The sequence below is a fragment of the Struthio camelus genome, chromosome 2, assembly GCF_040807025.1.
Source record: "Struthio camelus isolate bStrCam1 chromosome 2, bStrCam1.hap1, whole genome shotgun sequence".
NCBI classification, from domain to species: domain Eukaryota; kingdom Metazoa; phylum Chordata; class Aves; order Struthioniformes; family Struthionidae; genus Struthio; species Struthio camelus.
In genome coordinates this window covers 147,180,399-147,196,749 of record NC_090943.1, presented here as the reverse complement: position 1 = coordinate 147,196,749, position 16,351 = coordinate 147,180,399, and the positions used below count along the sequence as shown (strand labels likewise).

Below are 16,351 nucleotides of genomic sequence, written 5' to 3'. Positions count from 1 at the left end.
TTGATCTAGAAAGGTTTCCCATAATCATTAAGTAGCAATTATGAGCAACTTCAGTAATTATCCAGGAGAACTGTTCCTGCAAGCATGGAGACCAACTAAACTACAATTCTGGGGCAACATAGGTTGTATCAAAAGGATTTTCTAGATCCAAGTAGATCTGACTTTTTGCATAAGATCTAGTTTCTTTAAAAAAAAAAAACTAGTAAAGAATATTACTTTAAAAAAATCCAATTGATAGGCAAAAATAGTCATACTTAGCATGACCAGAATCCTTTGCGTCATTGATTACGTCACTAAGACTGCACACAACTAGAGAAATTTAGAAACAGTGAAAGATATCCAAACTACTGATTCTAGCATAAAGTTTAGAAAAATCTGAATTTGGGACTGAAAGAGCAGGAAATATTTCCCTCATGAAAAAAAGCAGCAAGAGTTTAGTGTCCTATGTCACTATGCACAGACTGTACAAAATAAACTGGCAATGTGTTCAAGAGACAGGCATAAAGAACACTGAAAGCTGGCAAAGAAAAATAAAGCAGAGCTAAAGAACACAGTTTCATCAATTACTGTCATGAGTTACAGAAAAATCAAACACCTACTCCATGAAACATGGATATATGCACAGCTTATTTTTCAGAAGAACTAGCATGTTGAAACATTCAAAAAGAATGGCTGGGATCAATTATAATGAAATACTAAAAGAGAAGCTAGTAAGAGAAATCACTATAATCATCAGAAATAGAGGTGGCATACAAAAGCCTTCAGATATTTATACAGTTTTACGCCATTCATATAAACAGAGGCAAGTTTAAGAGAGATTACATTATGTTGCGCAGAGTTTTCTCAACTTAAGCCAATTTGCACCTTTGTCCTGTCATTTTCAGAGGGAAATTGGCAATTGTCATCCATACGACCAAGTAAATGCCCATTCACACTAGGAACTGCACCTGCTTCACAGGCAATTCATATTTTAGTAAGAACTTTCTCCCTTCCCAAACTTAGAAAGTTGTATTTAAATAAAAATGAAATCGCTACAGTTTAAAGAAAGGACTGTAAAACCTTGATCAACATGTTCCATTCTTGCTAAGAAGCCTTCTATTTGGGGGCAGTGGGCAGGATACACAGATGAGCAAGATTAAAATACATTTATTTGATAGAATTGCATCTCTAGCCACCTTCCTTTTCCCTTGCATGTAATCTACTTCTCCACACACGAGTATGTTAATACATACAGAAAAACACAACCAAAAACCACAGGAAAGTGGCAGAAAGGCTCAGAGGCAAGTTTTGTAGCCAAAACAACTTTCAACCACTTCTAACCGACTGCAGTTCAAGAGTGAATATCTTTTTCAGTGACAGAGAAACACATCTGAAATACAATTAGAGATTCAGATGCAAGAAAACAATTCATGTCATTGCTGCAAAAATTCTTCACCTTTGAGGTAGGTGTTCTGCTTAAAAAAAAGTAAATGAAATGATTCTGAAAAGGACTTCTTACAAGTCTTTTGCTATTGTTGCAGTACATTGCTGTTAAAACCACTAACTTTCCTTGTCTAATCATTCCAATTTAAAAAAAAAAAAAAAAAAACACACACCTACAACACCCTGGCCTGCCACATTGCTATTTTCTGAAGAACCTGTCTTAAAGGTTTGCAAGCGTCTACACCAAATTTCTGTGAGGCAGTCCATTGGCATCAGTGGTATGTTCCTTCAGAGAGGAAGGAGAAATAAAAGTGTTCTATCAAGTACAAGAACTTTGGGATTCCAGGATCTTATGGAGCTTTGAAGCGTTCATCTGAAACTCTTGCTACCTCTAAATAAGCATCTTATGCTATATATACACCATATATATATATGACATATATAGGTCCCTCTCAGTAATTGATCCTGTAGATAGAAGACACAGTAAGTAAAGAAATCTGATGATCATATCTATTTTGCCAGGTAAACATGGTGCTTCTCTTGCACCACAGCACCCATGGCAGGTACTTAGACCAAAAAAAAAAAAAAAAAAAAAGATCACTCACAAAATAATCTGCATTCTTTCCAGACTTGTAGAACAAGCATGTAGCCTAGCAGAATAGTTGGCAACACCACAAAACACTTCAAAAACTGCAAAAGACAATAGACAAAAGGGATACACGGTGCAGGCTGTATACTGTTCCAGTGCTCCGTCACCCTCACAGTAAAGAAGTTAGTAGTTAAAGTTAGAAGAACTTAGTTAGTAAAGAAGCCCAGAGGTGAGGTCCAGAGGAGAAGAATAAAGAAAAACCTAAATATAGAATAAATATTAATTATATAAATAATAAATATAAAGAAAGAAGAATATAGAAAAGCCTAAAATACAATCCACTTTGCAGCACTGTCTCTCTTGGCAGTAGCATGCTCTCTCACTACAAGTGAGGTAGAGAAAGGCAGCCTCAATGCTTTAAATAGCGATACTGTCTCTGCTTGCTTTTCCCTTACCTTAAACACTGGTAAATTTAGTTGGCTGGAAACAGATAGTTTAATAGTTATATTCACCAAGAAGAAAATCAGGGCTGTTGTCCTTCAAATTTTACTACTTCTTGCAGTTCTTCTGCAACACTGCAGTATCTACTGTCCTCCTCAGCATAAAAACAGGAGCCAGTATCTACCAGAAAACAGTATGAGTCTTCATTTTCAAAGACAGTTTCTAGCTGTCATAATGGCAAAGAAAAGCTTGAGAAGCCTAAGATAAACATATCCAAAACGGTCAAATAGTTCAAAAAGCAAAAGACTGCTAAAGCCAGTACTTCTCAAAGTCTCATAACTAGGTCAACAAAGACTGCAGAAAGTATATTGGCAAGAAATATTGTCAATAACACCAGCATGAGTTCATTTGCAAAAATGGAATTTATCAATAGAATCTCATCTAGCTCCTTCCACATTGCGTTTATCTCCAAATTAAAAATTATCTCGTGCATTTCTTTACCACCCATGTTCCTCAATGTATTGGGGTCAGCATGTCCCTCTCAGGGCTAGGAGCTTCAATACACTGAAAACAAAACAGGGCCAAACATTATAAAGCTCATCATCAGTCCTTAAGGCAAATTAAACATATACTAGGTGTCTTCTCTCACATGTTCAACTTGGAGAAGACAAAATTTTATTCTCATATTGACCACAATGCAGCTTCTGTCGTTGCCACACTACCAGGCTTGCAAATCAGGAGCCAAAGATTAAGACACAAGAAATAAAGTAGGAAGTAAAAATGGATTTATTATCTTCCAGCATAAATTTATACCGTGCAGTTTCTAGATTTTTCACTAAATTAACAGGAAGCAAGAATTTAGAACTCTTTAGAGTTCTAAAGTGGTAAGAACACATGTATGCTATATAACTACTTTCAGTATACTATCTAACTACATCTAAGAAAGGACTCTTCCAGTTTAAGTTTATCCATGTAATTAAAGAAGAATAGTTTTGTGTATGAAGACCACAGTGCTATTTTTAAAGCAAAAGCTCAGGGGTTCACATCACTGCTTAAACTCAGAAGCAAAAACTTTTTCTTGCCCTGAGAAAGACTCATATTCTAAATATCCCAAAACATGACCGATTACTAAGAATGGTTATTCCAAACAGCAACGCATACACTGGGGGAAAGAAACTCGGTTTTGCCTCTTCCCACTCCCTGATTTGCAACTGCAAGTATGCAACTCCCACCCCCACAAACACCTCTCTACCAGCAAGACAGAAGGGCACTTTCTAACGCAGGAAGACGTGAACTGCTTCTACTGGTTTCTCCCTTAGACCTGAACTATGAAATAGCACGCAGACTTTAAGGCCGAAAAGGGCCGCTCTCTAGCTCCAGGCTCACTCACTCCCCGTTAAAGTTTTCCTCTTCTAACTCAAGTCAGCGCTCGCATCCCCCGAGGGTCGCTCGGACGCGTACTCAGGACGACGATTTCGGGAGCGCTACCGCGCGCTAGCAGTTACCCGGTGCGGAGCACCGCCGCGGCCCGCGGCGGCAGCCGGGCCGCCCCTCCGCGGCCCAGAGCCCGCTACAACGACGGGACGCCGCGCAGCCGCCGCGCCCCCATTGTCCCCGCGCCCCAGCCCGCCGAGGGGCCGAGCGGGGCCCGCGCCGCCGCCGCCGCCGGCCCTGCCCGCGCACCACGCCCCCTCCCAGCGCCCAGGGCTCCGCTCCCGCCGGGCCCCGCGCCGGGCCAAGGCCGCGCCCGGCCGCCTCCCCCCCGCCCCGTACCGACGGTACCGCCGCGCTCGCTTCCGGGAGGGGCAGGAGCGGCACGCGAGGGTCGTTACCTTTTGGGCGCTGCCTGCTCCATGATGGTGCCGCCGGCTCCCGGCGCCCCCGCCGCCGCCCGGCGCGGCTCGCGGACGGCCCTGGCCAGCGGCGGGCTGGGCCCGCGGAACTCCGCGCAACTTTCCGCCAAACTCGCTGGCCCTTTAAGTGGGGCTCGCGCCCTCCCTCGGCCGCGGCCGCTCCCGGCTTCTCAGCCAAACGCCACTACCGCTGCCTACCCGCCTGCCGGTGGGGGCCCGCCCTCTCGCCCCTCTCATTGGTTACAAACCGTACCATAACAAATGCTGATTGGCTGGGAAGGAAGTCACCCAGCATGGCAGCCAGCAGGAGACCGAGACTCCGCCCACCACGGGGCCGGGGAGGGAGGGTGCGCCTCACGGGAAGTAGCGGGCGGCATGGCGCCCGCGGGAGGGGGGAACCGACATGCAGGCGGCGGCGCATGCCGGCCCGAGGCCCCGCGCTCCCGGCATGCTCCGCGCGGCGGTGCCCCGCGGGGCGCGCCGGGAGACGTAGTCTTCCCCACGGCCTCCGCGGAGGGGCGGCAGGAGGGGCCGGCCCGGCCCGACCAGGCCAAACCGAGAGCCGGGCCGGAAAGCCGGGGGGCGAGGGACGGCCGTGTCCCCCCCACCCCAGCGCAGTCGCCTCACCGCCCGGCTCCGGGCAGCCGGCAGCCTGTGCTTTTCTTCCTCATCTGCGCAAGCGGACAGGGTTGCGGCCGAGGGGCAGCCGCAGGCCGGCGCGAAGCTGCTTCCACCCCCCCCCCCTCAGGAAGTTATATCCTTTCTTCTATGGGCAAGCGGCTCCCGAGCAGAGGGGGCAGGAAGGCCGTAGTCAGTCCCGCAGGGAGCGGGAGCCGCTTTCCGAGGCTGGCTCCCGGCTCACAGCACGGCTTGGAGATGAGTAACGCTGGCAGTCGACTGTTTTTAATGCCGAAGCATATGAGTTATCCTACGAAACTGTAGGAAGCAATTATGTAATTATTCAAGAGGGTTTAGGCTGCTGAGTACTGTGTGACAGTTATCTGCAATCTCTCCCCATTACAGCTTTAAATCTCATGCTGTTTACATCGTGAGTTCAGATGCTAACTTGCAGAGCATCCAAGTAGACCCAGTCAAGTCAATACAAGAAAAGCTTAAACGTTCAAGCCAGTTCCTGTATTAATGGAAGTAAAAAACTTGGGTAAGATCTGTAAAGGTACTGGGATATTCTAGCTTCACTTTAAGCAGATTTTAGATGCATAACAAAAATAAAACAGAAAAACCACACACTAGTTTCATCTCAATGTGCATTAGCAAGGAAATTTTAAGTGACTCAAGTCCCAGTGCTACCAAAACCCACCATTTTGCCCGAGTCAGTCCAATCCAGTTGACTCACTACAGTCAGGATACATGCACAGTGGCAAGATTAAATGAACCCATAAAACAAAGCACATGCCACCATATAACCTTTGCAGTTTGTTTGTTTTTTTAAATAAGTTAAAACTGCAATAGTACATTTTCCTTTACACAGCAGGTTAATGCAGAGCTCTTCAAATATCAGTTTATAAGCCCGAGTGGCCCACCAGCAGTACTTCCAAATATGTCCATACGACAGACAACTGTTTGCAGGAGACACCAAAAATGCACACAGGAACCAGCGGATACCTCAAACTCAGTACAGTACAAGTGTATTAGAAAATGGTGGGGAGGAACCCTGCAGGACTTCCACTCTCCCGTTTCTAGGTCAAGAGAGGATAGGTAGATACGTGGCTAGTTTCCAGCTTTGTTTTACAGGCTATTTGGCTATACCCACCTGACCAATTTTTTATTATTTACATTTCACCAGTTTCACCCAGTGAAGGGTAGCCTGACACCCCGTTTGGTTATGACACACCTGGAATGCAGGGACTGTCTCCACATCCTTTAATACACATCTTTAAGACAATATTTTGTTCTGACTATTTCGGAGAAGGCAGGATTTTTCCAGCCCCCCTTCCCTCTCAAGCCACAGTCATACAAAAATACGGTTACTATGTGGTAGTGGTCAGAGCAAGACACAAAGAAAGCGAGCCAACAGGTGTTCCACGTCACAGCCACACTTGTAGCTCTTTTTCTGGAAAAAGTTAAGCTGAACAGCCTAATCTTCCACTCCCCCTTCAACAGCAGTTGAAAGGAACAGGTCTAAAGAAAACTTCACAGATTCACAGAATGGTTGGGGTCAGAAGAGACCTCTGGAGATCATCTGACCCACCTGCTCAAGCAGGGTCACCTAAAGCACATTGCCCAGGACCATGTCTAGTCAGGTTTTGACTAGCTCCGAGGCTGGAGACTCCACAGCCTCCCTGGGCAACTTGCTCCTGTGTTCAACCACCCTCACACTGAAAAAGTTTCTTCTTATGTTTAAGTGGATTTTTCCAGTTTGTGCCCATTGCTTCTAGTCCTGTCACTGGGCACCAAGGAGAAGAGCCTGACCCTGTCCTCTTAACACCCTCCCCTTCAGATACTTATACACATTGATGAGATGCCCCCTGAGCCTTCTCTTCTGCAGGCTGAACAGGCCTAGTTCTCTCAGCCTCTCCTCATACAAGAGATACTCCAATTCCTTCCTCAGCTCCACGGCCCTTTGTTGGACTTGCTCCAGTAGCTCCATGTCTTTCTTGCACTGGGGAACCCAGAACTGGACATAGCACTGCAGAAGTGGTCTCATCAGTGCTGAGTAGATGGGAAGGATCACCTCCCTCAACCTGCTGACAATGCTCTGCCTAATGCAGCCCAGGAGGCTGTTGGCCTTCTTTGATGCAAGAGGAACCCCAGGTCCTTCTCTGCCAAGCAGCTTTCCAGCCAGTTGGCCCCAGCATGTACTGGTGAATGGGGTTATTCCTCCCTAGGGGCAGGACTTCACACTTCCCTTTGTTGAACTTCATGAGGTCCCTCTCTGCCCATTTCTCTAACCTACTGAGGTCTCTTAATGGGTGCATTCAGTCGGTCATCCAGGTCGTTAATGAAGAGGCTAAACAGTATCGGATCTAGTGTCAACCCCGGGGGGTCACCAGCAGGGACTGATCTTCAGCTGGACTTTGTGATGCTGATCACAACCCTCTGAGTCTGGCAGCTTGGCCAGTTTTCAGTCCACCTCACTGTCTACTTACCTGGCCCATACTTCTTCAGCTTTTCTGTGAGGTGTTATGGGAGACAGCTTTAGAGAGGTTTTTGACACCGAGATAAACAACATCCATTGGTCTCCCCTCACCCACCAAGGCAGTCATCTTGCCACAGAGGACTATCCAGTTGGTTAAGCACAATGCCCCCTTCATAAATCTCTTGTCCAAGGGATTTACTTGTCCAGCTTGTCCAAGAAAAGCAGATTTAGAGGTTAGCACCTCCAAGTGATTTACTACCGCAGTCTCCACTTCTACAAAATACCCTGTCCACCAGATAATTGAGGAAGAAGGGAACAGGAGCATCCTCCATCTCTACTGCTGAAGACAGAACAGTTTGAAGGAAGCCAAGATGACTAGAAAATAAATAGAAAAAGTGAGATAACCTGGCTTTATAGGCTAGTGAGGAGGGCAGTGCCAAAAAATATGGACTAGTTCCATGCCTTTCTCACTTGAACAAGGCACAACTGAAACTTCTGCAACTGCCAGAATGCTTTCATGCTGAAAATAAAATGTCAATAGGAAAACAGCATAGATGCTGTAGTATTTTTCAAGATGATTTTATTAATCTCTTGTCCTTCCAAATGGTATTTTTAGCCTGGAATAAATAACATCATCTCACCTTTCCCCTGCAATGTCAATTTGGGAACCTTGCTGTGAAATATAATACTGATTCAGTATTTATTACAATACTGTACCTAGCCACTAGCAAAGGAATTTTGAAAGGGAAAACAATCTCCTACTGTCTAATTCAGGCTTTCTAATAAAGGCAAGTCTAGATGTTCTGGAGGCATGAATATACTATTAGATTGCTTGTGTCTAGACAACATGGAGATGAGGCAGTTGCAGACATTCTGCCCTAGTATTCCCATGATTTCTTCCAAGAGTGGAACTATACTTGCTCACCTTCTTGGTGGTGTTGTAAGAAAAGGTTTGATGCAGAATTTACTAAGAATTTACTAAAATTCTTAAGACTGGATAAAAACTTACTGAATTACTCTTCTTCCTTTTAAGTAGCTCATCCACTTCACCATTTTACCAGCATGCATTCACTTCTCTGCAGAACTGGCATCAACATCAAGTACAGTTCCTTAGACAAAAGGATGAATGAAGACCGTACTTAGTATTTGAGTGCTCTAATTATTTTGTATTAAAATGTAATTTCGTAAGCAAATAGAAGAATTTATATTACAACAACTATAATTATTTATACTGCAATAGAATCAGGAATCATTATGGCCTGGAGAAGTATCGGTGCTGTATAACCACTAAGTCCAAGCCCCTAAATATAGGTACGAACAAATTCCAAAACGTCAATCCTACCTCAGTTAAGACAGAATTCATAATAAAGCACAAACTGAGAAGGACAAAAGTTACTATCTGCAAAGATCATGTCTGAATTTCTAGGAGGTATTACTAATAACAAAATATAAATTCCAAATGTGTACTTTACAAACATTCATAAACATCACATAAATAAGATGTGTTATATTAGGGACCTCGTACAGCTTCTTTGACAGCAAATAGAATAAACATCCACTTCAGAAGGTATCAGGTCAGGCTCATTTACACATCGTGCATTTTAACAAATAGGTTGGTGTTTTCTAGGAAACACCAGACTTAAATCTATAGGAAAACATTTACTCTTAAGTCATGAGCACCTTATGCTCTTCATCAAACAAAATATCCCAGCTCTTCATCACATGCCTGGTGCTTCTCGCAGCCCTGCCCCCTTCTCCACGTGCTTTCTGCCCCTTGGCTACCATAGCCTCCCAGGTCCCTCTCGGCTCCTCTGTGCTCCCTCCCTTTCCCCTATTTCTTCCTACAACAGTCCCACTCGTGCCCCCACACTGAACCCCACGATACCCTTAGTGCCCTCCGCTACCCCGCACGCGCGCCCGGCTCCGGGTGCCTCGCGCCCCTGCGCAGCCTCGCTCGATACCTCCGAGTGGCCGGGTCCTCCGCGACGCTGCCGCGCAGAGGTGCGAGGCAGCGAATTCGGCACCCGCTCCCCGCCTCGGCCTCTCACAGGCAGGAGGCGGCTGGCGGGTCAGCTCGCAGCACGGTCGCGCCCTCAGCAGCTAAGGGCAGCGTTTCCCTTATTTCTCCCGTACTGTGGGACAGACGGATGGACCCACAGACAGGGCATTCCCTCCTCTACCCAATCACCTACGCATTTTGCAAATATAGGAACCTGATATTATTAGAGACCTCCTGTTCTTCAAACTTCGTTAATATTGGCCAGCTTAGTCACCAGCTACCGCGAAGGGAGGAAAGGAAAGGCCTGGCAGGCACGCACGGGGGCAGAGGGGCTGCAGGAGCCTTCTTTCCTTAGGAAACCGATTTATAAATTCTGTAGACAAATAGTCAACAACAACATGTTTGCATGTCTCTCAGTGTGATTGCCTGATAGCGATCTGGTATGCTGACAGTTAAGGAAAGGCCTTGAGTGAAATACCAGCTTGTTCATACAGAAGATAAGAAAAACTGCCTTTTGCCTGTATTTTCTCCTACCTATCACATCTAATGTGAAGTAACCTTGACGGCTTATCTAAGAATTTGTTATATAATTCCCTAACCCTGTCAGTCATAAAATAGTTATAAATAAAATAGTAAAAGAACAACATCTTCTCAAGTTTGGACCAAAATTTCAATTTTTTTTTTTTTTAAAGCAACTCTTTACAAAACTTAGAGATAAAGAACTGCATTTATTTTTCCCCTGACGCATCCACATCTGAACAGGCAATTCATTTTGCATAAAAGGACAGTGACTATTGATTTTTGCTGGTCCATCCAAAGAAACATGCAGAAAGTAAACAGTCAGAAAATATAGGTACAGATTCTGTCATACGCATTCACCCTATTGAAACTAGCGTGATTCACAAGGATCCTCCTTGGCATGAAAAAGAGTAGTAAAATGTGGCATAGTAAAATATTAACTTTACTGCTGCAATTCTTCTCACTATGAAATACGTATCATTTTAATATCCGAAATATTATTGCTAGAGCTAAGTATATTTGTTGATTAGGATAGAATTTTTCTATTGACTGAGCATTTAGCTCACAGTCTTGGTAACAGGCTATATATAGACTTACCATTTGCTATTTTTCCTATTATAGCACACTATAGTAAAAATAAACCGTGGATACAGAGTTGCTATTTACAGTTAACCACAAAAGATATTCCAATATGTACCACAGCTGCATTGATTGTGCTCCTGGGATCTAAGGATCACCATCAATGTGGGAAAAAAAATAATCTTTTGATTTGTTAAAAAAATCACTGCTGTTGTTGGTAATACTCAGAGTTACTCTGCCTTCCCATCGACACAAAAACATTCACCCTCTTTATGGGCGCAACCATCTGTTCTCCCATCTGCAAAAAAGGTGTGCTGGGTCACCAGAGAGCCCACAACGCTTCCCAGCAGGGCTTGATACCTCCGTTAGCAATGGAAACTAGTATCAATAACTAAAGAATGACTGAATCATCGTTACTTGATGGAACAAGTGCTACAGGAAGCAAACTTCAGCTGTCTGAATATACAGCTACATCAGCGTGGCTAGCCCAAGGTTTCTGTCACTGTGAAGACTGCATTTTCTCACCTCTTCCTTTAGTTGCAGAGCTGAGAGTTAAAGGAGAAAATAGCAGAAACATTAAAGAAAGATTAGGAATAGAACAGCATATTTTCATTTCTAGGGACAATGCTTTCAAGAAGCTAACAAGATCTATTCTTTCGGCTATGGAGAAGGGAAGCTTTCCTGTTCTTATAGGATAAAAAGATAGGAGGCACAAATATACAAGAACAGATAACAAATAAGCAGAACCCCATAGTACTGAAAAGTACATTGTGAATAGGGAGCACTGCAAAGGCTGTGTCGTGAAATGCTTACAGCTTACCTTAGTTTATGGTGCTTTTGTTAATAAAACCCTTCCTATTTGTTTCTGAAGTGCATTTCCAGCTTGCTTTATACCTACAACAAAGCAAGTGCTGTGTTTGTGAAAGGACCACTTGCTCTGCTGACTTTAAAACCACCAAATTTCAGTTTCCTCTTCTTTTCCCCTGAGTTTTCCCAATCAAAACATGCCCAAAGATCTTAATTCAAACCCAAATAAGCTACTCATATAACATACACAGTCATACCTTTAAAAAAAAAAAAGCCAAACACAGAAACAAAAAAAAAAAAAACACAAAAGCAATTCTAGCCTTAAAGCTTCACAAAAAAGCTCAGTGACATAATTATCATTTAACGACTAACTCCAAAGTAGTGGGTCTAATTACAAAATAGGATCCCACAGAAAGTAGAAACACACTCAGTACAAGAAAAAAGATTAAGCTTTGCACTTACGTTCCCATTCTGCTCTTAAAAGCAGCAGGACGCCATCCCCACAGCAGCCCCTCTGCCACAGCAAAGCAGCACACAGTAAAGCTGCACAGAACTTCCTTTATAAGGTGCACTCGTTTGGCCTCCACTAATCAGGCTCAGTTTGGTTCAAGAGGAGAGATTTTATGGCAGCCTCCCTGCTCCCCGGGATGAGCGCTGGGACAGTGTCACTGCTGAGCCAGGGAGCTCCCTGCTCGAAACAGAACTCTGCGGCAGCCGAGCGTATGCCGGGCAGGCTGTAAAAATCACAGTAAAACGTAAAGCAAGTTACTATCTAGAGATCTCAGAAATCTCATTAAATTTGAGAACTAAGTTTTTTTTCCTCTATTTCTTCACTGAAAATATGTTTTCTTTGTTACAAGCAGAAAACTAGTGGAGGATTAATGAATTTCTTTAACAGTAAAAAAGAGCTTATCAGCAGCTGTGCTGCTCGTTCTTACCCAGCTGAGCAGGAAAAAAAAAGTGTTTTGGTAATAAGATTTTCTCTAGAAAAGCAGAAGAAAATAAAACAATTTCATATGCTAGGAAGTTTCTTAATGGGAACAGTTGAGTTACCACATGAGGAATATTCAGCATCTCACATGTACACAGCTTCCACCTAAAATGAATCATTTCTTCCCATCCAGAAAACTGAGGCTCTTTATCTTCCTCAGGGTGGAGTCCATCTCCTCCCAGAGATCCCTACAGAGTAAAACTGCTAATCGCTTTAAGATTTAAAGACATTACTTCTTTTGTGTTCATATATCAGGTTTCAATGTCTTCTAAACAAGGGAGAGTTTAATGTTTTGTGTAACCTTGAACTGGCCAATACACAAGTTTTATTGCTTCATCCTTGAGGTCTTCTGTAGTTCTATGATCTAATTTGTTACGTGGGTGTTATTAAGCAGCTCTTACCTGATTAATAATACAAATCTTTAATTCTTTAAAACTCCTTTTAAAATGAACGTGTTCATCTGAATATGAGGTAGCATAATGAAAAACTGAAACAGAAGAAAAAAGCTAAACTAGATGTTTTAATATATATTGTCTCTCCTTCAGTAAGATTAGTAGATATTAAATCCCTGCTGTATACAATTCATAGTAGGTGGAATATCTCTAGGACCTAATCCAAAATCCATTAACATCAACAGAGTCTTTCATTGAAATATATTGCTTTGGGGACCAGTTCTCAAAGGAAGATCATCTCTAATTTGCTGATGGGAGTGTGAATATAAATGAAGATTTTTGCTTGACTGATGTTTCCATCCTCAGTCTGATTCATCTCCTGGGAGCATGGAGGAAAGGTCAAAATCAGAAGCAGATCACATTAGACACCACCATTGATTTAACATAATCTCTTAATAATATGCCGTAGGTTTGTCTGATTAGAAAAAATGTAGTTAAATAAGATAAAATAAACAGTTGAGAAACTGAGAAAATTTGCTGTCCTGAGTCACAGAGACACTTCCACAATGTTCTGCTATTTGAGGACTCTTTAAATGGTATCGTAATTTTAAGTGAGATTATGTAGTGGCAGATTAAAGACAAACGACTGTGTAAGAAAGAATACCCACAAATATCTATAGTACTAGTTACATATAAAGGAACAGAAACAGAACACTATAAACACAAATGCTTGATTTATGCTGTATTATTGGTGTTTGACCTAGAGTTTCAAAATGACCAAAAACAAATACCTGAAGCCTCCTCATGTTAGAGGGTGTAGGATACTCAGCAGCTCTTCGTTAAATGCCTCAAAAGCAGACTCTAAAGCCTTATTCTAAAGCATATTGAACTAGGCTCCCAAGACCAGTTTTTGGCACCTGTTCTTAAAACAAGGGGGAAAAAAAAGAGCATACTCTACATACTCTGCACAAAGATTATGCATTATTTTCCAGGAATTCAGCAATTTCTTGGCGAGATTAAATTTACTGCAGCTTTGAAATAGTAGGGTTACTGCAAATTCTGAATGGTTGCGTATCTCTGCAGGACTGGACAACAGCTAGCACAAGGAGCCTCTAGGGATTCTACTGTAGCTAACCCATCCTCCTGTTCTGCTCCTACTTTTACATGCAAAAGAAAATGTTTGTGCTTAATACAATATTTATAGCTATAAGTAAAAGGCAGTTCCTTTCTGGTTTTACTGTACCAGCATGTACAAGAAATACATAAACTATATATATTATCACTACTACTTTGCAAGATGTTGTATATATTGTAAAGCTGGCTCTCTAATAGAAGGCAGCTAAAGACCTCTGCACTTAAATCTGCCAAAGCTGATACAGCAATCACAAACATGTGTTGTTACACTTCTTGTGGCTCATCTCCACATGGTGCAGCTGTTGTGTTGGCTAGAGAAAATGCAGGCCCAAGGGAAACAAATTTAATTCAGCTGGGGTGGCTTCCACTAAAAAAAGTGTTTTAAGGAGAACAGGTGTCTTACAGCAAGGGAGATTGTTGGAGGGGTCTTCCCCAAACTTATTTTGTTTCTGGGAAGTTTGTTCTAAAGTCTTGTGCCTCTGGTAATAATCTCTTGCAGTCTACTTTTTAAATAATAGCCTTCAAAAAAGCAATAGAGTCCAGAAATGCTAGCTGTGTTTGTTTGTCTTACTCCCCGGTCGGGAGGACTAGCCCAAGACCTTATCGCACAAGTTAGAAGCTGCAGTGAGCCTCACTGCCGTTATTTGGATTCCTCAGCCTTAAGGAAGTTTGTTTAATCAACAAATGAGCGTGCTGGGGCAGCCCCACAGCCGGTGTAAGTCAGCAGTTGACACCCACAGAGCTGTGCCAGTTCATTCCAGCTGACAATCTGTCTATTGTGTTAAGCTTGATTTTTGATTAAAGTCACTTACATAAAGCATCCTTCTAAATAAAATATTATTTACTTGAATAAATAAACCAAGCCATAGTATTATTTAGTCTACTTAGTTTAATAAAACAATGTGAAGTGGATGACTTCTTTTTCTTTTTCTCTTTTTCTATTTCTTTTTCTTTTTCAACAGAGAGGAGTTTACCTTGCATACCGTGATACCTTCTTTAGCTTTGTCACGCATTCCTGGCTTTGTATTTCCTCTGGTATAGCAGACCGGAAAGTATTGAACTGATGCTCGGTGACTGACTCAGCAGCCTTTTGGACATGATAAGTAGCAAATCCTACAGCGCTGAGACAGCAGGTTCCCTTGGCGCTGGGAAACACTGTTTTCCCAGCAAGTTCTCTATAGGGCTGTCTCTCGTTGCTGAACGAACCAGCCTTTCAGACGGACAAAGCAGTGGCCAGCAGATCTTTCTCCTCCCGTACTGTTGTCAACCCTCTTTCCAAAACAGGCCAGCCGAGAACGTATTTTCTTATTCTTGCTGCACAGATGTTTTCATACTTCTGTTTCTTCTTTCTGGCCTGTTCTTTCTCTCTCCAAGTCTCCAGAGAAGGTCAAAATTCCTTTTCTTTGGGGAAACAGAAGTCCAAACACGGCATGATTTTTCACTCAGACCCCAGTTCTCCATTCCTACAGAGCTAGTTCCTCTGCAAGACATATAGACACAACTCTCGGATCTTCCTTCTCAGGTGTTGACTAGTAAACCAAGGTGTGACGACAAATTTCTCCTGTTTTTCTTTTTACAGGGTTAAGCTCTTGTCTGTACTGCTACGTTTTGTGTCCTCAGAGCGTCTTAGGCAGACCTTGGGCTTTTTTTTTTTTTTTAGGCATCTTCTCAAATTTTTAGATTGAAGACCCAGAACTCCTACTGACTTCCTCCTTTTGGGTAAAATCCAGATCTCACCAAGGTCGATAGCAAAATTAACAAGATTTTGTTTTCCATGTATAACTGTGCATAAAGACCTGTAACAAATCTTATATTTTCACAGACTTCCCTTTACCAGGGAAAAGAAAGTTGCTCTGCCTTTGCCACCTTCTTGGCAGGAATTGTGACAAAGCCCCTAAATCTCAGGAACTGCCACTTCCATACCTCCACTCACTGCCCTGACATCAAAAGCTAGGAGTAGCTGGACTCAAAATACACCCTAGCACAGTGAAGGAGAGAAGGATCACAATTAGCAAGAATGAGAAGCAACTGTAGAAGGGAAGCTGTGTCCACAAAGAAGCCACCATGGGGACATCCCCTCTTTACCATAGGAACGGGTAATACCTTTCTCTGAAGGCTGACAAGAAGAATTTGTGGAGTGAGACGAATTCAGAAGAGTGCCTGAGTGTCAGCCCAGGAGGCTGGTTAAAGTGATATCTGAATTTAAGAGTAACCTCTTACTTTTCGTGTCATTGGAGTATGTGCTTATCAGGGAAGTTTTATGTTTGTGGTTCAGGGAGAAGGTGATGGCCATCTCCTCTGAATGCTTTCAGACGCGGCTGGTTTTTCAGTATGCTGCTGGCACTCTTCCAGGAGGAGGCCTGGCCATTAGATAAGCTTAATATTATGATGGCCATTTGCAAAACAGATGAGAGCAGAAATAGCAAGAGGAAATGAGAAACCTAAGAAACCTGCTGGAACTCCCTTCAAATAAAGATCCAACCTTGGAAGGAAAATACTTAGATCCTTTCACTGAAAGAAAAACTGTT

The 16,351-nt window shown here is 43.0% G+C and overlaps 1 protein-coding gene across 13 annotated transcripts in view; it reads right to left on the bottom strand.

Moving 5' to 3' along the window:
• Positions 1-11,973, bottom strand: part of STK3 (serine/threonine kinase 3) — a 159,662-nt gene extending 147,689 nt beyond the window's left edge. The window contains exons 1-3 of one of the 13 annotated variants that reach the window (XM_068932951.1): positions 11,769-11,867; positions 11,320-11,393; positions 8,412-8,511 (exon numbers count right to left, since the gene is read on the bottom strand). In XM_068932951.1, the coding sequence (XP_068789052.1) occupies positions 8,412-8,470 (59 nt within the window). In that variant the 5' untranslated portion in view covers positions 8,471-8,511; positions 11,320-11,393; positions 11,769-11,867. Of the gene's footprint in view, positions 1-2,466; positions 3,801-3,957; positions 4,064-4,225; positions 4,245-4,284; positions 4,530-4,558; positions 5,048-8,411; positions 8,512-11,319; positions 11,394-11,768 lie in introns of those variants that run through there. The other 12 variants (XM_068932950.1, XM_068932959.1, XR_011139266.1 and 9 more) reach the window with 12 other exon arrangements.
• Between the last annotated feature and the right edge of the window lie 4,378 nt (positions 11,974-16,351).